We start from the raw sequence: 23,197 nt of genomic DNA, 5'->3' as shown, positions 1-23,197 counted from the left end.
GCCCATGCTGTTATATTTTATAAAGCCGTTATATTTTGTCATAACAGAATCGTTGTAGTGCAGATTACAGTAATTCATGGTATGTTTGGTTGATGGTAGAATTTGAGCAACTTAAGTCACAAAATATTCCAATAAGAGTGCACTTCTCCACAATTATTGCATTCATGCAATCCTTACACCACATTGTTTCCTTAGTCTTTTATAAAGTATCTATAATAGTATATTACCAACTGTAATTTCATTTAATTTCCATGTCATTGTACATACTGCCCTGCACGATAGGGCAGGTACTACAGCTAGTACATATATAAAGCTGAAAAGCCATCAGTCTGTCTGTCCGTCTGTCTGTTATGTATTCCATGGCGTCCAACGATTATCTTCCCAACCACTGTGCTAACATGAATTGCTTCAGTGCTTTGGCCTTTTTTTTTGTTTTACCTTATTATTAGCTAAGTTAAATAATTGTAAAGTTTCAAGTTCCAGTTTGTTAGGTTAAGTAATCCACATGTTGCTGTCAGACCATCAGTACTGGCCACTATAAAGCTTTAAGGGTAGTTGGAAAAGGCGGATACGGTCGGACACGGACGCGGACGCGGACATTTTCAAAAAGCACTTTTACATTTATGCAGTATATGCTTTTACACTTATGTAAGTTATTTTTCATACCTAATGCTGTTCTTCGCTTCGAGATCCAGGCGTCGATCCTTTCATAGCGCTTATCCATTTATAAGCGCACGTGCGAAGGACTAGACCAGCACTCCACAGCATGCCAAAGACCATAATGGTGTTGTACACATGTTCTAAAGTCTAATACAGAGTTATATAGTTGTAGAGATTAGCTTGTATGCCCCATGCAACTTAGCTTAGCAGGCCAAATCCACAATCTTACGCCTTTTAGTATAAGGCGCAGGCGCTTATACCAAGTGTTGAGGATTTCAAGGACCTGGCCTACGAGATTAAGTTGGGACATGCTAGATTAATCTCTGTGACTCTGAATTAGATTTCTAGAGCATGTATACAACACTATAATGGTCTTTAGAGTGCTAGTCTATCCTTCGCACGTGTGCTTATAAATGGATAAGCGCTATGAAAAGATCGACGCCTGGGTCTGGAGGCGAATACTACTGTAAAAACAGCGTTAGGTATGAAAAATAACTGTTATATAAATGTAAAAGTCCTTTTTGAAAATGTCCGTGTCCGTGTCCGCGTCCGACCGTATCCGCCTTTTCCAACTACCCAAGCTTTAATAAGAATAAAGTATACAGAATTTAATAGTGTAACTAATGGCATGTAAGGAATGCAGAGGTATCAGTCACAACAAACTATCACCTTACTTGAATGCATAACATGTAAAACTCCTGCACCATAGGACAGGTATCAGTGCTGTAGGACACTGTATACTAATGCTACATGCTGAATTATGTACAAATTCATTCCGTTTTGTAGTCAGTAAGTTAAATGTCATGTAGAATCTGAAATGATTCCATTACATGTATAGCCTGTATGACAGTTACTACTAACACTGCTTTTATAGTTTGCACCTCTGTGGTATACATGTTGGATAATACAAGGCTTAGCTTAGCTACACACTGCTCACATTCTTTAAAAGTGAATGAATGGCACTGATGTTTAATACTTGGTTCCCATTGCTTATTTAATGTAAAGATGGTTCTGCACATAGGCCTTAGCATGTAACATACACAGTATGGCAAGTGCTGCACTGCAAAGCAGGTACCAATTCTACAACGGTATGTACAAATTCATGTCGTGTTGTCAGCATTGTAAAGGATTTTACATAATATTATATATTGTGCATAATAGGACAGGTACTACCAGCACCATTTGTACCTGTGTGGTAAACACTCTACCAAGAGTTCATAATATAAAAAGAGAGGAGAGTGCCCTACTGCAGTATAGCCCGTACAAACGCGAATCTCAAAGTTATGATGCAATACCTATAGTCACTTTAGTTGGTCAGGCATGTATTCAGCGTCTGTTGATGTTTGTTGATAAACTTTCTCTTTCTCTTCTTATTATTCTGACTGTTACTGCTGTTGCTACTATTGGTGCTGTTGTTGTTGTTGCTGGTCACTGGAGTACTGGTGCCAAAGAGGTCCTGGGACCCCATGCCTTGAACAATGTCCAATACCATAACTTCAACTGATTGGTCACTGAAGTCTGACAGTTGATTGCCATGCAGCAGCTGCTGTTCTTCATCTTGTCAGTTGTTGTTGTTAACATTTTTTCTGCTGTCAGACATCTCAATAATCTGTTACACTAACCACAGGATAGAGCACACACCTGACCTGACACGACACGACACACACACTAAAAACACGTGTTTCAATTAAGAAAAAAAAAAGTCTACTGCACATGTGCATGTCGGGGCGGTGAGCTAGCTACCTATTTGTAGTAAATGTGTCTTGTTCTCACATCATTTCTGGTGTGGTTGAGACCCTGTGGATATTCAGACATCAGTCTGTCCATCCACAGAAGCTCCATTCTCTTCAGCTCTGCTTCTGTCTGTTCGCTGGAGAGGTTGTTCACATCCTTCAGCACGTGTAACACTTGTACCATCATGTTGTGTACACCTCTGCAGGCCCCCTTGCGGAAGTGCTCATGCAGTGTGTTCACTTCTCTGTGGTCTCTGATCTTTCTCAGGTGATTCTTGATTCTATCCTTCAACGATTGTCCTGTCTGGCTGACATACTGTCTGCCACACCGTCTGCATTGTATCATGTACACCACACGCTTTGTGTTGCAGTCTGCAGCACCACGCGTGATGTAGGCCCTCCTTGAGATGTTCGATCGGCTCGATCCGTGCATTTCGATTTGCCTTGTAGGGGGCAATTGCATTGCCCACATTTTCTGGTATTCACTTTGAGACCAATGTCAGAGTTGTGCTCAATGTTGGCCAATCTGGCTATCTCCAAGTTTGTGTCTCTGCTGCCGCTGCCGCTGGTAGATGTGGTGGTGGAGTTGCCACCATTGTCTGATGATGAACTGAACAATATGTTTGATAAAATATTTTTATTTTTGTTGAACAAATTAAATGAAATAACAAAACAACATGATTCAACATCCAGAATAGTGTTAGACCACGACTGGGAACAGTATCTACAACCCATAGGTTGGCTGGGGATGGATCTTTTCCACTCCTCAGATGACCTCCGACAGGTTGTGGACGTCCTGCTCGACTCCAATGATGAACATCATCACAAAATGTACAAACAGCTATTAGCCAATGTCCGGTCTTGCCTAGTCAGGACACACAATAGATTAGTAACAACAATAAAGGAGCATGAGATCAGTGATGAACTGTTCACAGCCTCACTGACCATGCTCACAAATTACGTTCCACACACATTCAACAGAGCCAAAAGGACATCCACAATTGAAGATGTAACCACATCAACACAGTCTCACACCAGTGAGTCCATGTCCTTGGACGTAGCCCTGACACAATTGTTGAACTACAGTGACATCACAGTGGATGGATCCTCTGACCCAGACACCGAGAATGTGAACACCTCCTCCTCCTCTGGTACAAGGAGGAAGAGAAACAGAAAGTCAAAGAAGGACAGAAACAAGCATACGCACTGTGCACTGTGGACAATGTGAGTGGAAAAGATCCATCCCCAGCCAACCTATGGGCTGTAGATACTGTTCCCAGTCGTGGTCTAACACTATTCTGGATGTTGAATCATGTTGTTTTGTTATTTTGTTATTTCTTTTAATTTGTTCAAAAAAATCGATATTTTATGAAACATATTGTTCAGTTTACATCTGATTGTGGGTTGGTGGTGGTCAACCAGTAATTGACCACTGTGCCTGTCGATGATCTGCTGGCAGGTCGGTGGGCTGTCTGGTGTGCCTTTGGTCACAGCCGGCAGGGCGGTTCCACTTTTTGGATATTTGCCCTTCACATCCCTTCTCGATCTGTTCACAGTGTCAATCAGACGATGGGATGGGTCCACTTGGCCACGATGGGCACTCTCTTCTCGTGGACCATTACCATCTGGTGATAGTTGTTGAGCTGCTGGGGAGAAAGAAGGGGTAGGTAGCACTTCAGTGTTTTGACTCACCTTAGTGGGCCTCACCACGACCGGTTTCGCCGTGATCGGCTCTTCAGGTGGCTTGGCTGGTATGCCTGCCCTGGTGAGAGAGTGCGATGGTTGCCGGATGTCGGTGTGCCCAATGCTTGTCCGGACTTTGTGCAGACCATTCACATTTTCTGTTGTGGATTTACCACAGGGCATCACCATACCGTCGACTTGGCGGCCGGTGGCATCAGCACACAGTGTGTGCCCACCACCGGTATCCTCAGTCTGTATTTGTTCTTGTAGATCACTACTTGCTGGGCATCCATCAAGGACATCCATTGTCATGTCAACACCAACTGTCTGCATTCTGCTAGAGGGGAGGAGGTGACTCTCGGCACCCTCTACAATCCTGGTTGCTCTCGGTATGCCCGTGCAGGCCGTGATCAAGGCCTCTATGAAGTCACTGAACTTCGACTGGACTGTCAATCCGGTCTGTTCAGATTCTCAATGAGACAAGAGAGAATTCATTCAGTTTCTATGACTGTTGTAGTTGTGGCTTCAATAAGCAGTCCACTGATGTCATTGTCAACATTCCTTAACACTTTAAGTGTTGACATGATATCCTAAGTTTTACTGTATTACTTTGAGATGCACGTTTGTACAGGCTATACTGCAGTAGGACACTCTCCTCTCTTTTTATATTATGAACTCTTGACTCTACGTATACACAATATACCACATATAAACAAGTGATATTCCGTACTTGGGTTCCAATGCTGTGTAGAAATTTTTATCACTAGATAGCTACAAGATTAAACTTGTGCATGACTCATTGTAAGTAGTCCTGTACCGTAGAGCAGGTACCAGTGCTAGTAATTTCATAAACACCAAGAGCAAGGGGAAGAAGTATGCTCTTCTAAAGAGTGTTGGTCAAACTTATTGTATGACTGATTTTTTTAAGTGAAATTGAAGTACTTGTATCTTTTACTGGACTGGATTACTGGAGTCACATAAAGTTTACTCAAACATATTTTTCAACCACTAAAACTATTAGTTCCTATGGTAATGACATCACTGTTGATAATCCCTTTTTTTTTGTTATATCAAATGGTACAGTCGTACCGTTTAAGTAAGGATCCAGGTGAAATTTTCGCGCCGCCAAAAATTCTACCTTTTAAAATCATCCTAGAGATATCTTACGAGACGAAGATCACCTTTACGGAATAGTACTAGTCCATATAGTACATAAAACAGCATTAAATACAACAAAATGCTTGCAGGTGGCTGGATATTAATTTTTTTTTTAAATTGCCAAAACTTGAATTTTCTCCTCACTGCCTCACTCACTGACCACAGTCGCAAGCCTAGAGCCCAAACGAAGCAGCGCACGGCCACCATTTTACGCCACAATAACAAACTCACCAGTGAGATGTGCCTTTTGGGGTTCCGACGAGTGTGTGCCCTCTGTGCCTTGTCTTTTCTTTTATCTTCAATTAGAGTGCTTGTCTTCTTCTTCATCCAACGAAACCATATCGAGGCATTAATTTTCTGTATCAACACTTTCTTTAAACAGCATAATAGACGCCACAAGATTATTTAAGATGCTTAGACTACGCTACTGCTACTGTAGGAGGAATAGATTATATTCCTTACTGATATAATCTATGACGGAGGGTACTGTACGGAGGTACTGGTACTAGATAGCTTCACGATATGCCACAAAATCACGCCCATTCTTCATTCTACGCATTATCAATGTATCGATTGAAACCAAGATGACACACCCCTTTTGCACTAGCTGTATTTCAGTGACCACACACCTTCAATTTGGAAGGCTGACTCGATATACTCTATAATCGATCGAAACCACGCCACTTTTTTGGCAAGCGAACATCTTGCAGGCTGCCTCGAGATACTCTAACACAGCAGTCACCCTAATAGAACAGTCACATGTTTATAGTTAGCTGAATACCTTAACAAAAAACTAAACAAACTAGTATATTAAAAATTATAAATTTAAAAATAAAGTAGGAATCCAAACGATAAAAAGTAGTGAAACAAGAGAAGAACAATGGTAGCTATTACAGCATAGCTCGGTGGGAAATTCCCACTTTGGCATTGAACACAAAATAATGGCTATATCATGCCAAAGTGGGGATTTCCCACCGAGCTATACTGTAATAGCTACCATTGTTCTTCTCTTGTTTCAGTACTTTTTATCATTTGGATTCTTTTAAATTTATAATTTTTAATATACTAGTTATCTATGCTTAAACATTGTTTTCAAGCAATTGAGTAGTGATCAAATTTGAATAGTTGCCACATTGATTTTATCAACTTAGGTAATAAACGTCTTGGTGTTTAATCAAATAATACAGTATACAGGCAACCGTAGTCTAGTTTTAGTGGTCTAGGTATGAGTTCAAACTATTATGAACTCTTGTAGTATATAGTAAATGTAGAAATATGTGGGTAAAGTCTGGCTATATAAGGCAAGAAAACAAGAAATCTTGAGCCCAGTAGTCCAGTCCAGTGAATGTATGCACCCTATTGTATTACTGATAGAACAGTCAATATCCATAAGACTCATTAAAGCTCTGCTACATATGTATGTAGTGATATCAAATTAACAATGATAGTGACCAGTGTGTAAACTGCAATTGAATTTCCTTGTGATTTTTACATAGCTATCTTAACATTATGCCAAACATCTTGCTGTATTGTAGTTGAAATTCTATACCTTTAAATATTTCTGATCGATAAAAAGTTGTAGTTCTATTTGTCTTTTTAATGCCAACAACATCTGTGTGAAAATGGTGAATATCATACTGTATAGTAGGGGTTGGTAAGAAATCATATGGTTTCGTGGATTTTCGTACCTAAAAAAGTGGCCTTGAATAAGTTTTACCCAAAAAACCACCTGGAATGCATTAGTACTGTTATAATGATGCTGTACCTTGGATAAACGAGGCGAAAAGTCGAATGTTTTGCTGTACAGTGAGTTTTAAAATTTTTGAAATTTACCTACATTTCGGTAGCGCTAGGTGTATGGCTCCAGAAATTTCAGACAGCCAAGGTAATGACGGCAGATTCACAAATCTGTTGTTCTGATTATGTTCTGTCCACTGCACCATACTGTTTGCTTTCATCATTCATTCGCTTCTTTGTTCTTCTCAAAGGATTGTTAATAGTTGTGGCACGCGCCACAACCCAAATACGTGATTTTAAGGAAGGTGTGAATACGTGTTGAGGGTGAACGGGTGTAGTACCCAAGGAGTTGTCTCTAGCATTTATTAATGGTGGGTAGTCATTTTATATAGTCTTAATTACCAGTTTAGCTTTTTTTGTGAGGTAGCTAGCTAATAATGTGTTTGAGGGGCGGATCCACCTCGGGATCCAGACTTCTAAAAGTGAGGGTTCCACTCTTATAATGGTGGACTCTTCAGCGATGTTTTACTGTAAAATCATCAATATTTAGGCTATTATAAATGCAGCTGAAGCCTTAACCCTTAAACGCGCTTGAAACTTTTAAGGAATTAAGCCGTGAATGTGCACGTAACTTTTAAGGAATATGTGTTTAGACAAAGCAAACTTATATGGTGAAGCAAGATAGCCTTTCCTAACTCTATTAGCATAAAACGAGATATCAATAGAAAGCTTATTCATTGGCCTACTTGGGGAAGGCTAAATAACCACAGTAACAACAAAGGCTTACTTGTTATAAAGCGAAGAAGAATAACGTCTCGCTTTATCACAACAGCACATTCTTTGTCTTGTCTGTCATATTGATTGTGGGTTTAATCATGTGAGCTGTATATGGCCTGATTCGCCATAGAATGGCGATTCGATTAATACTTGTTTGCAGTGATTCGGAAGGAGTTATGGATCATTTTCTAAAGGTATGTAGCACATTTTTGTAGTTCTTTGTTAAGAATTATTTTACGGCAAGTTTTAGTTCCGGTACTTTGGTCGTAGGGTAAGCCCCTAGGTATCATTTTAATGCTTATTAGATCATGAGTAGAATGGCGTAAATTACAAAGCCATACGATGAACGCTTTGAAAGTTACAGTACTTTGTTTACAGCCATGCGTAAAAGCCTATATATAGGCTTATGTGTTTTCCAGGGGCATGCGTAATCTGCCTATATATATAGGCTTATGCGTGTTTAAGGGTTAAACAGTTGCTGTAATAGCTTTTAACTGAAGACAAAACAATAATTATTTTAGAGGCGCTTATTTTGTACGAAGGTAAAAGATAGCTGATATTTATACTATGTGGAAAGCAAAAGAGTATAACTAGCTATTTAAATTTTTTAAATTTCAAAAGGAAGTAGGGGTTGATAAAATATACACGCTATAAAAAGTATTACAGCTGGAATGAGAAATGATCCAGCAATAAAAAGTAAGGAAACAAGATTAGATGACTACTTGCTAAATTGAGACACATTTTAATACCTACTTTTGGCTAACATCTTGAAATGAGACCATCAAATTAGCCAAAAGTAGGGATTAAAGTTTGTCTCATTTTAGCAAGTAGTGTTACAAAAAATCACTGAAACTCGAATTTTGGTATGAAGCACTTACACTACTTTAAAAGGTACTGGACACCCAGTGGATATCTGTGACTTCTCGATAGGTTTGAGACCACGCCCATTAACAGTCTAGGTTGACTAGTAGTGATCAATCGTGGACACCTCACCTCCATTTACTTGAGCATGATTACTTCATCCCTTATTGGTCTATCCGTATTTATAATAGCAACGTGAAAATAAGGAGTAGTGACCACACCCCTTTAGGCCAGAGGCTGGCTCAAGATCTATATTATAAGACTGAAAAGCCGTCCGTCCGTCTGTCTGCATTCCATTTGATGTCAGGCATGTACTCTTGAACCGCTGCACGTTTCGAAGCGTCTTTGTGTCTAAATAAGCGCTCATTATCCACCTCTACAATGACGGTTTCGAAAAGTTCGTGCAAGCTATCGTTTGTCCGTTACCGCTCTTTAAACGCGAAGGTGTAGAAGAAAAATGGCTTTAATTCTTTCTATAAACCGCAAGTAGACACCTATCTCAGTCCATTTGTACAGGTCTTTATAAGACAAAAATAAAGGTGTAGCCTCGGGTGTAGGGCAGGTAGGTGAATGGGTTAGACAGCCACCTTACGTGTAGAAGTTGTGGGTTCAATTCCAGTTGGTGATAACTTTTTTTTTTCGATTTGGGCACCTTTTCAGTACACTTTTTTCTTTCAGGTACCTTTTCAGTGCACCTTTTAGTCACTCTGGGTACCTTTTGAAACTTCAATGTGTACCGTGAGTTCGAATCCTGTAATGTATATGACTGTAAACACATGATCATACACGTTACATTTGCCGAGACTGTACACACGAGTGATATTGCAAATTCAAATTTCATTTGATGTGCTGTGTAAGCATGCCGCCTAAGCGAAAACGATCGTCTACCTTTTGTGCGTCTCAAGCAGAGACACAAGCAGAACCAAAGATTAGATCCAGCGAAGAGACAGGAAGAAGCAGAACGACAAAGACTGCGCCGCCAGGAGGCTTCAACTCAAGCTACCACCTCGACCAGTGCCAGGTGTGAAGTCGACTCACAACATAGACGAAGACAACGTGACGCAGAAGCCCATCGTGTGGCCCGCCAGGACGAAGAAAGAAGATCACAGGAACAGATCCGCGATGCATCTGCCCATCGACTGGCGCGTGAGGACCCAGCCACCAGAGAAGAACAACAGCGCAATACAGCTGCCCGTCGACTTGCGCGTGAAGACCCAGCTACAAGGAGGGAGGAGCAACAACAAAATACAGCTGCTCATCAAGAATCTCGGGCTGATCCATGCTACAGAGCTCAGGAGCAGCAGGCTAACACCACACGCAGACAACAGGTACGTGCAAGCACACACCCAAGCTTTAGGGGGTTTAACTATCAGCCACACAACTTCTTTAACACTACAGATGTAGGCGCACTTAGTGTAGAATGCACACACTGTGGCGCATTAAAATTTCCCGAGGAGACGGAATCCCTTTGTTGCTTGAAGGGAAATGTCCAGTTAGATGCATTTCCACAGCCTCAGTCATTCTTAAGACACCTGTATGAAGGTACGGACTCGGCAGGTAGACATTTTCTACATAACATACATAAGTACAATAGTGCATTTAAAATGACAAGCTTTGGCTGTAACGAGATAACTATGGCTGGCTTCAATCCTTCTTTTAGAGTACAGGGTCAGGTCTATCATCGTATAGGTAGTTTAGTTCCATCAGCAGGTGAGTCTCCTAAATTTTCCCAAATTTATTTTATTGACAATCAGCAAACTGAATTAGCTACTAGATGTGGAATTGTTGATGGATTAAGGCTTGACATAGTTAGGGGCATTAATGAGCTTTTGCATGACAATAATCACTATGTTCAGCTTATTAAAGTAGCTAAAGAAATATTTGAACAGCATGATGAGCCAGCGAATGTTAGGGTAGTGATTAACGAGAACAAACGGCCCGTAGGAGAGCATGCTAGGAGGTATAATAGCCCGATGTGTGACGAGGTAGGAGTGCTAATGCCTAATGATAATGTAAATAATAGGGACATAGTTTTGTACTATAGGGATGGGTCTTTGCAGCGCATTTCTGAACTTCATAGGGGGTATGATCCTTTGCAGTATCCTTTACTCTTTTCCTATGGCACTGATGGATGGCACATCAACCTGAAATTGGCTAATGGTAGGAAATTGACAGCCATGGTGTATTACCGCTACCACATCATGGTTAGGCAGCAAGTGCCTGTAATGCTTAAGGCTAAACGGCTTTTCCAGCAATTCTTGGTTGACACCTACTGTAAGATTGAAACTGAGCGCTTACAGTTTCTCAGGCGTGAACAGAAGTCACTACGTGCTGATTGCTACCAGGATTTGCGGGATGCAATGGTAGATGGGGATGGTGACCGGTATTGTGAATCAGCACCTGTAGATGGTGGTAAGGAAGGTATTATGGTAAACAATGTATCAGGTGATTGCTTTGTATATTTATGTATGTGTAAAACTATTTATCTTTTCTATTCTTTTGTCTGTATGCATATCCTGGATGGTTTGCTCCTGATTACTGGAGGAGGGATGACTACAACTACAGTGAAATGATAGCGGTCCCGTGGCAGACTGTTCTTCACAACATGGGGCACGTTATGCAAATGGGAGCTATTTATGGACTTACAGCATTGATTTGAACTCTTTTCTACACATGCATAAACAGCATAGTGGAGCATTTTTTGGTTTTTCCTGTACAGCAAAGAAATAAAGAAAAGGCTGGCAGGTTTTTCCCATGAGTTGTCTTGGGCTGGATGACTCAAAATTTTTTGTTTATATTTATTATTATTTCTTGCTAGCCCCCACTGTTATATTTTGTAAAGCGGTTATATTATGTCATAACAGAATCATTGTAGTGCAGATTACAGTAATTCACGGTGTCTTTGGATGATAGAATTCGAGCGATGCAATGAATATCTGAAGTCACAAAATATTCCAATACTATAAGTGCATACCTCTAACAATATCAGTAACCCCAGCCCCTATTAATTATGAAATGATTAATAATGCCTCACAATTTATATTAGAATATTATGTATCAATCAACTAGCTATTAATCAGTATCTAAACATGTTAATCAGTCACTTGCGGTAAACATAGTAAATGACACCATTGCTGAACTTCATGTCAAAAGGATCCACCTTGATCAGTGCCTTCTTAGTGATCTTCTCCATTGGCAATTCAGCAATTTTCATTACTATGTCATCAAAAGCACTCAGACAAAGTCTATCATTTTCGCCCTTGATCTTCAGTTGAGCAAAGATGGCTTTATCCAATCAGATTCATCATACATTCACTAAGGAAGTTGTTGCTAAGTATCTTATGTTGAATTTAACCAATCAAATTCACTGTACAATTACAAAGAAGTTGTTGCTAAGTAGATATTGACCAGGCCCCCTCCAACATAGCATAGTACCTTATATAGGTGTAAAAACTTAATGTGTTGTTTATCATCCTGCTAATGAAATAGCTCAGCTATACATGCCTAACAGCAAAACTATGGGATTATGTAGTCAACAACAATGCCTATCCCATGCAATAGAATGGACATGGCTGTCACCAATGGCAACAGGCATAGCTACCCTCACAGTTCCTTACACTGAGATGCTGGACAAAGTGCCATCTATCATGTTGCACTATATACATAGTAGCTATCTTGCACAATCCCACTGTATAGCTACCAAGTGAATTCATATCTATATGATTCAATAACCCTATCACTTACAGTGTATACAAATACAGTAACCAAATCCTTAATTCTATGGTATGCAGTGTCTACAAAACCCTATGCCTGGAATGACATTCTTACAGTGCCTCATGTATCATTACTGAATTATCACCTGTCCATTACTGATGTAAACATATAAACTGTACTTTCATTTAATTTCTATATGTATACCACCCTGCACGATAGGGCAGGTACTACAGCTAGTATATATATAATTTGGACATTTACTGATAAAATCAGAAATATTTAAAGTATTTAACATTTGCTTCATCTTTTCTTCTTCCTGTGATAAAGAAAAAAAGAAAGCTCCAAAGGCCGGCTTTGGGGTATACAAATACAAAAAGAAGTGAAATCTAATCCAAAACAGCCAAGTTATTAAAAAAAAGAGTGCGACCCTCAAAAAGGCTATGGTGAGAAAAGATGTGAAATCCAAGGTGGCAGCCAAGAAATGGCTGTGATGGTAGGTTAATGGTAAAAATTTTAATAACAGCAATTCAGGTGAATTTTGTGCCAAGACCAAGCGGCACCAAAATTCACCTGAATTGTTGTTATTAAAATTTTTACCATTAACCTACCATCACAGCCATTTCTTGGCCACCACCTTGGATTTCACATCTTTTTTCACCATAGCCTTTTTGATGACTCTTTACAGCTTGGCTGTTTTAGATTAGATATTATATATGTTTACTTAAAACTTGTGATTATGGGTCTGCAGCTAGTACGTTCTGGTTACATTTGGTTACAATGACCAGACATATCCTAGCGATATCAAGGAGAATTTTGGTTACACGACTTGTATGTTTTAATCAGTGCTATTGAATCATTTATGGAAAAATTACGAAGTTCACTAAAGGCCTAGGTAGGTAAGCTTGCTTGTAGAATGGTTACTCCGTGCAGAGTAGTAGCTTCGTAGTGGGGGGTGTCCGTATTCGAAAACGTGTGGAAGCGATTGATGAATAACCTATAGCACTAGTTCTCACCTTACAACATTTTTCAACTCGTAGGGTGACGAGGATAACTAAACGCTCTCTGTCTGAGTGATTCCAAGTCATGCATCCTAACCACGTGAGTATTAATCAATCCCCACAATTGATTTTGGCCTCGACGTCTATATAATCACTGCCCAGTTGTAGCCCGGGAGGTTCCTTTGATCTGAGCTGTGAAAGTGTTACATGAGCTAGATAATGCCTGGATTATTGTTAAACGACTGTTTCCAACTCGGTTCGTGAGTCCAGTGCACGAATTACATTAGGGTTCCCTGGACAGTAATGTCCTCTATATAAGAATCTATACTCTCTACTCAAGTATTTTGAGAGATGGAATGTTTATTAACTTTTCCAGCCTAGGAGCCCAGCAGATCTAGGAAAGATCACCCTGTTTCCCTTTGGTATTTTCCACAATTATATCACTTTTACAAACCAGCATGCGCCTGGTTTGTAACAGTTGTGTTTCAGTGCTTTTTATTTCATTTATCCACTGCAGTTCAACGTCCTGGAATGGTTATGCGTCTATCACCACAAAGTGTTGACCTCACACAAACTGCCACATTGACATGTTCTGCTACTGGTTATAATGTGACTTATGAATGGAGAATTGGAAAAAGGCAATTTCCTAGTAAAGTGACTGGTATAAACACCAATATTCTGGTGATCCCAGATGTGAGATCATCTGATGAGAACACATACAGGTGTGTTGTCAGTAATGAAGGAGGAAGTAGAGGTGCCACTGGTAGCCGAAGTGTTGTTAGACTGACAGTTACTGGTATGACTATGATGATGTTGTTAGGTGGTAGTATGAATGTTGTATTGGTGGTACAGGTCTACCAGAGGTGACTGTGATGCCATCCAGTCAGAGTGTAGAGGTGACACACACTGTCATGTTCACTGCCACAGTAAGTGGTGTGGGAGTGGAGAACTTCATGTACCAGTGGAGACACAATGGAACAAACATTACTGGAGAGACTAGAGACACTCTGATGATCACTAATGTGATGGAGAGTGATAGTGGAGACTATGAGTGTATTGCTACTAATGAGTATGGAGATAGTGATACATCTGATGTTGTATTGATGGTTACTAGTGAGTTGTCTGTTTAGTTGCACATGTTGATTAGTGTAATTATTAGGAGTACCACCTGTTATTACTACTCACCCAATGAACACAACAGTTACCTTAGTAAATGATACCACAAGTGTGTCACTAACTTGTGAGGCAGATGGAGCAACATCATATAATTGGGAGAGACAGAGTGGTAGTATTCCATCTGGTGCTACTGGAGTGAACACTAATACTCTCACTATTATTAACCTAACACCAGAAGATGCTGGTAACTACCGATGTGTAGCTACTAATGCTAGTGGGAGTGGTGAATCAAACTATGCTAATCTGACTATTAATGGTTAGTTTCTTTTGTAGGTTAAATGTGTGCACACCCTAATTGCATGCATAAACACTGAAGTCTTTGTATAGTATAGTGGCACAACCAAAAATATTATGCCATGAAACTTTCCATATAGATAATTTTCCTATATTGGCATTGCAAATTTGACCTTTAGTGGCCTTAATGGCCTTTTTGCACAGGTTTTTGTTTTTAATTTCCTAAGGCATTTATTAGCTTGCTATATAGAAACGTTGGGGGGGGGGGGGGTAATATTTACGTAGAAAGTTTTATTCTTTTGTGAAGAAGTGCACAATTTTGCCAAAGTTGGATGCTACGCCACTATACTAGTATTACTCTTTGAATAATGAGATTTAGAAGGTTTGGTGACCAGGCATGTGCCCTGTGGGAACTCTGTGTGTGCATGTATGTCTGTCCACACCTGCACTGGTGTGACAAAGAAGCTTTATATTGAAATCTGCCAGCATGAGTTGTTATTAAACTTACAAGCAAGTATTTGTGCTGATTTGAAATAAGTGTGTGAGACTGGTTTTTGAAAATACTTCCTATAGGCTGTATGGGTGTTTTAACAACTGAAAAAGTGGCAGTACACTACATAAGCATTAGCATTGCAAACTGGTATGGAAAAAACGGGTTATTAACCAGTATTGTCTAGGTCAAGCCAATTATTGGCTAAGAATCCTTTAAACTGGTTTGCCCACCCACTTGGTAAACCATAAATTACCCCTGCTGACAAGTGTTAACATAACATAACCTCAAAGGGGTAGTTAGAAAAGGTGGATATGGTCAGACACAGACATTTTCAAAAAGTGCTTTTACATTTATATAAGTTATTTTTCATACCTAACGCTGTTTTTACAGCAGTCTTCGCTTCCAGACCCAGCCGTCGATCTTGCCATAGCGCTTATCCATATATAAGCGCATGTGCGAAGGGTAGGCTAGCACTCTAAAGACCATTATAGTGTTGTATACGTGCTCTAGAAATCTAATTCAGAGTCACAGATTAATCTAGCATGTCCCAACTTAATCTCGTAGGCCAGGTCCTTGAAATCCTCAACACTTGGTATAAGCGCCTGTGCCTTATACTAAAAGGTGTAAGATTGTGTATTTGGCCTGCTAAGCTAATTTGCATGGGGCATACAAGCTAATCTCTACAACTATATAACTCTGTATTAGACTTTAGAGCATGTGTACAACACTATATGGTCTTTGGCATTCTGTGGAATGTTACTCTAGTCCTTCGCACGTGCATTTATAAATGGATAAACGCTATGACAAGATCGACGCCTGGGTCTGGAAGCGAAGACTGCTGTAAAAACAGCGTTAGGTATGAAAAATAACTGTTATATAAATGTAAAAGTGCATTTTGAAAATGTCCGTGTCTGCGTCCAACCGTATCTGCCTTTTCCAACTACCCACCTCAAAGTGTGTGTAAATATGTGATTGTAATAACTGTTATTGTAAGGCAGGATGTTGATGGTCACTTTGGTACCACCCTAAGGCTTCCAACAGGCATGTTGCATACCATTATGTCTGCTCATAGATAATATACCCCCCTGGATTGGAAACTGCGCTGTGCTCCCATAGACTTTGTACATGAACCAGTATCCTTAAGCTGGTTTCGCTCCTCAACAAATTTAATCCTATTACAGTTGAACCATGGAATTAACAACTTTATTTTGTAAAGAGAATAACTTGTGGTGTTGCTATGATAATTGTTTTGGTAAGTTTCATCACTTCGCGTCACTTTTGGTTAGAAGCCTTACAATGGCGGATTACATGTTTTAGGGGAAGCACATTCTTGGCTAAACTAAGTGCTGTAGGTAGAAAAAGAAAGTATCACAAGATTAACTATGCTATAAAGAATGGCCTTGGCTAAATAATATGCCTTCCCATAACTTCTTTGGAAGGTTTGAGATGGTACTTCGTTCAGTTTCGCTTCTACTGTTTGCACAATAAAGAGCCAATTTGCCTCAAAACTCTCTGTTGGCTTCCAAAACACCTTGAGAAAGAACCTTTTACCAGTGGTGAGTCTTGTTTCGCCCAGAGAAACTTGTCTTGTTATTGAAGGGGGCGTGAAACCAGCCTGTAACCAGTGGTGCTTACTAGTTTCCAATTATATTATCTATGGTCTGCTAATTTACAATCAGACAATAACCAGTCGATATCCAATTATTCACCTTCCAATAACTGGTTTTAGTAAGCTCTGCAGATTCACAGCATTAATAAGCTTGAGCTGTGCAAAGTTGTATGAAAAGTCGTACAACATCAAATGGACAAGATGTTAATGATGCGTTTATTGGTAAGACCATGTAATAGGCATGCACTTAATTGTTGTGAATATGGTGACCAGTGTAGCATCAGCAAGTAATTGCCCCTCTTGGAAAGATGTTAAATTAAACAGTCAAACAAAGTTTCTGTTTTGGGAAATTTTTTGTCAGCATCAAGAAGAGAATCTCGAAGGCCACCAGTAATATTTTCTTTGCAGTTTTTCTGAGTCCATGTAGGGCATTAAAAGTCATCTATTGTAAGAGTTAGAATGGCAAAAATGGTGCAAAGAGCAGTTTTTAGGTGTCCGCTCAATTGTAATCATTCCCGTTATGTAAAATGCTATAATACATCTAACCATACCTTTAGTAGTGTTTTTTGCCACTTCTGCTTCCAGTTGGCAACAGCAGTTAGGACAGCAATGTTGAGTTTACATTGAAAAATGATACCTAACTATAGTACATATACGTTGAGCTGAATCCTGGAATGTTGTATAAGAAGCCAGACAAGATCAAAGGCTTTGAACGTGATGTTCATGACGCATTTATTTTTAAGCTCGTGTAACGGGTGCGCACTTAATTGTCAAAAATATGGCGTCTAGTGCAGCGTTGGTGAGTGTGGAGCGAAACCCTCTTGGGAAGAGGTTAAACAGCCAAACAAAGTTTCTGCCCATGAATCTATGGAACTACTTTGAGCAAGAAGCGAGGAAGTCTAAAGTTTCCGTCAATGTGAAGAAGAGAATCTTGAAGGCCACTGGTATTAAATATCTTCTTTGCAGCTGGGTTTGGTATTCATTTCGCCACGTAGGAATTTCAGAGTCATCTATTGTAAGAGCGAGGATGGAATACCACAAGAAGGCGGGTTTTCTATGCCAAGAAAATGGTATAAAAGTAGTTTGCAGGAGCCCACTCAATTCATCTAATCGTCACGGCAGTTACAGACGTTCACGAATCCATGTCGATGCAGACAGTTTCAACCGGGATGCAATCAGACAGAAGATACATTCTTTGTACAACAAGAAAGAAATCAATCACTGTCGAAGATTTTGGTGGGTAAATTATGAACGCTGGAGCCTTTGTTTTTGTTGCTCCATCTTCAGTCAAAACTTTGGAACGATGGTGTTTTCTCCGGGGGAAAACATCACTTAGGAAGGTATTAAAGGATATGGGATTCAAGCATAGAACAATTAATGACAAGAGGTAGCATTGCACCAGTTTGTGTGTTTTAATTTTACTACACATACATACAGGGTATACTATGAGCAGCCCCACATAGTCCATCAACGTTATAAATATTTGAGACGAATGAAGCACAACAGAACTGAAGATGGAAAACCAGTGGTGTACTTGGATGAGACTTGGGCCAATGCGCATGATGGAAAGTCCAGAGCCTGGGTAGAGGCTGATAAGACTACTGGGGAGACTATGAGGAGTCAGGTTAGTTACATAGCTTTCAAAATTCTACTTATTTATACATAGCAAGCCATCAGGTAAAGGAGAGTGCCTTATTATCTTACATGCTGGTGGCAAAGATAGATGAGTTCCCGGTAATTTTCTATGATGTGAAGTATCCGGTAAACGTAGTTGTTGTTTCAGGTTGTGATTGGGTTTTTAAAGCCAAGAAAAGATCTGCAGCAGATTACCATCAAGAAATGAATCAGAGAATTTTGCAAGATGATTTCAAGAAAAGTTACTTTCAGCATTACCAGCCAATTGTCTCATGTAATGGACAATGCCAGTTACCACAGGTAGGTGTTACATTTGTCAACTGTAAATTGGACATTGGAAACAGAAAACTGAAACTGAAAAACTAAAATTGGTCAAAACTTCATATTAACAGGTACCTCTTAACAAAGACCACCTCTGTAATAAGATCACCTGTATAATAAGACCGGGACATTGGAAACAGCTGAAATTAAAAACTAAAAACTTCATATTAACAGGTACCTCTTAACAAAGACCACCTGTATAATAAGACTGCCTCAAATAAGAGCCACCTCATAACAGTAGTTATGTCAAGTAAGTTCAACAAATATGGCTAAGGTGTACTCATAATGTAATCAGTCAGTACTTAAATTAAAATGGCAGCTGCAGGGTTGTACATACTATCTTACCATGCCAAGACCTAAAGTCCATGGTCATGTCAGAAAATGGAGCAATTTCATGCATAATTTACTCTGCTGATACTGGATTTGATACTGGATTTCTAATGAATTGCGCATGATTTAGGAGTTGCATAGTTAAATTAATGATCTTGGACTTTGTGTCTTGGTAATTGTTAGATACTCGTAATAGGCGTCTTCGAGGAATTAAAAAACCTGAGGTGATGTTTACCTGCGCCTCAGTAATTATTGACGTCACCTCAGGTTTTTAAATCCTTGAAGATGCCTATTATGAGTGCCTAACTATTATCAAGACATAAAGTCCAAGATCATTAATGTTGATTTTGTAACTATGCAACTCCTAAATCATGCACAATTCATGAGAAATTCATTATCAAATCTAGTATCAGCGGAGTAAATTATGCGTGTGATTGTTCCATTTTCATTTGTGACATGATCATGGACTTTTAGGTCTTGGCATGGTAAGGTAGTATATCCTTCTGTACAACCCTGCAGCAATACTGACTGATTGATTGATAATTTATTACATTATGAGTATATCCCTTAGCCATATTTGTTGGACCTGCTTGACATTGCTACTATAATGAAGTGGTCTTATTACAGGGGTGGTCTTTGTTAAGAGGTAACTGTTAATACGAAGTTTTGACTAATTTTAGTTTCAGTTTAATAAAGACCACCTCTTTACATGGTAATATTTGGTAAGCTTCAAACATGTATTTCATGACTCATATCATTGTCATCTCTCTCTTTGTTCACACTTCACTCAAGTCATATACCATCATCGCTTAGTTTGTACCAGCATAGATAATACTATGATACCAGAATATGTCATACAAAAAATATTCCGCGCAAGTAAACTGTAGCTAGTACACTATAACCTACTGTATCAACGAAGAGCCTAGTCTTTTTAGCTGTTTTGATAAAGTGGTCTGACATAAGATGTTTGGAACTTAGCTATTATTGCAACGTGGAGAGGTGGTCTTTGTAAAGAGGTGATCTTTATAAAAGGTGCCTTAGCCATCTTTGAAATATAATTATAATGTGGTCTTTGTACAGAGGTGGCCACTAAACAAGGGTTTTACTCTAGGGTACATTTATATGACGATTTGACCATTTCCGTTTTCCATTTCCACTTTCTGTTTCCGGTTTCCACTTCCACTGTTTCCAATTGCCCACATTACTGTGTTAACTGCAGTTGCCACTTGGAGGAGCAACCAAAGCAAAAGTGGCGAAAAGCACAGATGAAAGAGTAGTTAGATAAGAAACATAAGGCAGTGTGTATATCTGTTACTGTTTCAGTATGTGACTGTATGATGATTCACAGGTATAGCATATCCAGAAAGTTCACTGAAGAGAGATCTGTGGGAGATCATCAAACGAGCGAAGACTCCTCCAAGATATGCTATAGATGAGATAGCTGGAAGTAAAGGTATGTTAAGATTGTGGCTCTGAAATTTTCTATTTTTCTGGTATACTGTTGTGATTCCAGTTCTTTCGGCTAACATAATAATAGGCCATGAAGTAGTCAGACTACCAGTTGCACACTGTGAACTGAATCCTATTGAGATGGCCTGGAGGACTTGTAAAGTGGAACAACAAGAGGTATATCAACATTATTATGGACATTGTTATAGTTTAGCATCTGTTTAGGTTTACTTTGACTGAAGTTAAGGAACTGGTTTATCGAGTATTTGAAGCTGTTACATCTGAGAGGTGGCTATCTTTGATAAAACATGTTCAAGAAAAAGTTGAAGATCATTACTGGGAACTGGATGAACTTCATGAGGAACTTCTAGAACGATTTCTCATTCACGTCAGTAGTGATAGTAGCAATGGTGATGGTGGTGATAGTGGAAGTTATTATTGCTTTTATTATGCTTGCAGAAGGTAAACATACCAGACATTGTGTATATTGATCAGTGCAGGAGTGTTTAGAAGTCACTAAAGGTATTATTGGTCCAAATTCATACAAATAGTATTTCATTTGGTGAAACTTTTTGTAGAGATATGTGGGAATGTGACTTAGAGAACCAGGTGCTGATTTGAAATGTCTTGTATGGCATGCACACAAAGTGATGGGAAAGGATTAAACTGACAAATTAACTAGATGGGAATAGGAGAGAATGGGCAGCTGTGTGGTAAATGTGAAGTTAAAAACATGTTGTTTGCCTCACTTACAGGCACACCTATGCTGGATAAAAGTACTTGAGCTGTTATAATTTGGGTTTTTCCTCTTAATGGCTGAAAGAGGTTTTTTCCCTGAAGATAAGTGGGTCACTTATCTTCTAAATACAATGCAACAGTGGGTCACTATCTTCTAAATACAATGCAACAGTGGCCCCAGCTCTTCCTCTCATGCAACTCTTGTTTTACATACGCTAAGTAGTATTTTTTTTGTTGTTGCAAAATGTATTACAGCCTATTACATAAGTATAATGAATCGCAGGTGTTGAGGGCGGGAGTGTGACGTCTGGCTTCACCACAAACACGTGTCAACATAACATCAAAGGGCCGTACTTAAGAGGATTCCCCATTGAAAATGTAGGCGAAACTTTACAGCATCATAATTGGAGTGTCTTACATTTGAATGAAGCGCTTTTAATATATTTTTAGCGGATTGAGAAGCGTTACATATTGAGCAATACAGAAGCCCATGCAGTATAGCAATCGTAAGTTATTAATCGTTTTTGTGGATTCAGCTCAACACATACGTACTATATATGGTACATGTATCCTTGCCATCAATTTCATAAGGAATTTTAAACCATTACCCTAGCAACATGAATTTCACATTATTTGTAAGGAAGGGGCAACAGTGGCCCCTTTTGAACAATCACATAATGTATGGAAAGACTACACAAATTCCAAAACATCATGTGTCATGTTCTACATATATACTGTATCATTTGAAGAGTTTAATTTTGATATTCAGAACTGTGAATTACCGTATGACAACAAATATTGGCGAAACTAATATTTGGCGATTTGCTATAAAATTGCAGTTGGCGAAATTTTAATTTGACGAAATGCTCTCACTGAAAACTAGGCGAATGGCATAAGTACGATGCTGTACTGACTCGCTTTAAAGAATATTCTGGTCCTGTTTCCATAGACACCTACTGTACTCGAATACCTGTGCTCCAATTTCTTTCATGGTCACACTTACTTTCAGGATTATTTGCTATCTGTAGGCATACTCGTCCATTTATCAATGGCTGCGCACGAATTCATGTCTGCTGCTGTCTGCAAGCTTACGTGGAGCCACGCCCACTAATCGAGTGAGAGTTCTAGTCTAGTCAGTAAGCCACACCCATTTCGGCATGCGTGGAACTACCAGTTTCAGCAGCATCCACGAAGGTTTGTTGAAAACCTACTTCAACAACTGCTTGACCCAATGTTTGAAAATAATACTGACGAAATTTAAATTTGGCGGTTGAGTGACGAATCGCCAATTCGCCAAATTTAGTTCACCGCCAAATTTAATTGATATACGGTATCATACAGTACGATAGTACTGTATAGTAGGGACCACAAAGGAGTAGGCGTGGCCCATGAAATAGCATCACCCAAAAACCGGCCTCAATTTTCCCTGACAACGATGAGGCAGTATTGGTTAGGTAAAACTAAGCCCAAACAAGCTTTCAGAACGACCCGAAATTCTTTCAACAAGTTGCTACAGAATTTAAAAAAAAAAATTTTTTTTAACGTAATTTTTTTACTGACAGACTGATGCCTTCAGACAAGCGTAACTCAATAACAGCTAAGGCTACAGATTTGATTTTTTCACTGTTTGGTGTCGCTTTGGTCCGAAAGGTGCCTTTTGGCATACCGCAGTACATACAATGCATTCTTCATGCACTTACCAGTGTCCTCCTTTGTGTCCCATTCATCTTTGCTGACAGCGAAAAGTGGCGATTTGGCGGTAGCATGTGATGGCTTCTCTTTGCAATGGAAATCGTCCGTATTTTTCGTAGTGGCTATTTTGATTGCAGAGGTGCTTTTCAAACAATTCTTGATTCGTACTGCTGTGTAATGGGTTGAATATAGCCGACAA

General features: G+C 39.4%; 1 protein-coding gene and 1 long non-coding RNA gene across 7 annotated transcripts in view; both read left to right on the top strand.

The window, feature by feature from the left end:
* LOC136255751 (tyrosine-protein phosphatase Lar-like) overlaps positions 1-23,197 on the top strand; it is a 156,839-nt gene that overhangs the window by 70,270 nt on the left and 63,372 nt on the right. The window contains exons 17-19 of the mRNA XM_066048627.1: positions 13,839-14,117; positions 14,174-14,434; positions 14,481-14,753. Of these exons, the coding sequence (XP_065904699.1) occupies positions 13,839-14,117; positions 14,174-14,434; positions 14,481-14,753 (813 nt within the window). The remainder of the gene's footprint in view (positions 1-13,838; positions 14,118-14,173; positions 14,435-14,480; positions 14,754-23,197) is intronic.
* LOC136255752 (uncharacterized) lies at positions 17,341-21,568 on the top strand. Of its 6 annotated transcripts, none has more exons than XR_010701094.1 (7): positions 17,341-18,220; positions 18,271-18,567; positions 18,617-18,768; positions 20,339-20,572; positions 20,657-20,745; positions 20,794-21,090; positions 21,147-21,568. It is a non-coding gene; the product is annotated as an uncharacterized lncRNA (long non-coding RNA). The 6 variants fall into 6 exon arrangements; XR_010701097.1 differs by having other exon boundaries at positions 17,342-18,567; positions 20,339-20,417; positions 20,468-20,572; positions 20,633-20,745; XR_010701098.1 differs by having other exon boundaries at positions 17,344-18,567; positions 20,794-20,956; positions 21,028-21,090.

Source organism: Dysidea avara, chromosome 5, assembly GCF_963678975.1.
Source record: "Dysidea avara chromosome 5, odDysAvar1.4, whole genome shotgun sequence".
Taxonomy (NCBI): domain Eukaryota; kingdom Metazoa; phylum Porifera; class Demospongiae; order Dictyoceratida; family Dysideidae; genus Dysidea; species Dysidea avara.
This window is presented reverse-complemented; position numbering and strand designations above follow the sequence as displayed.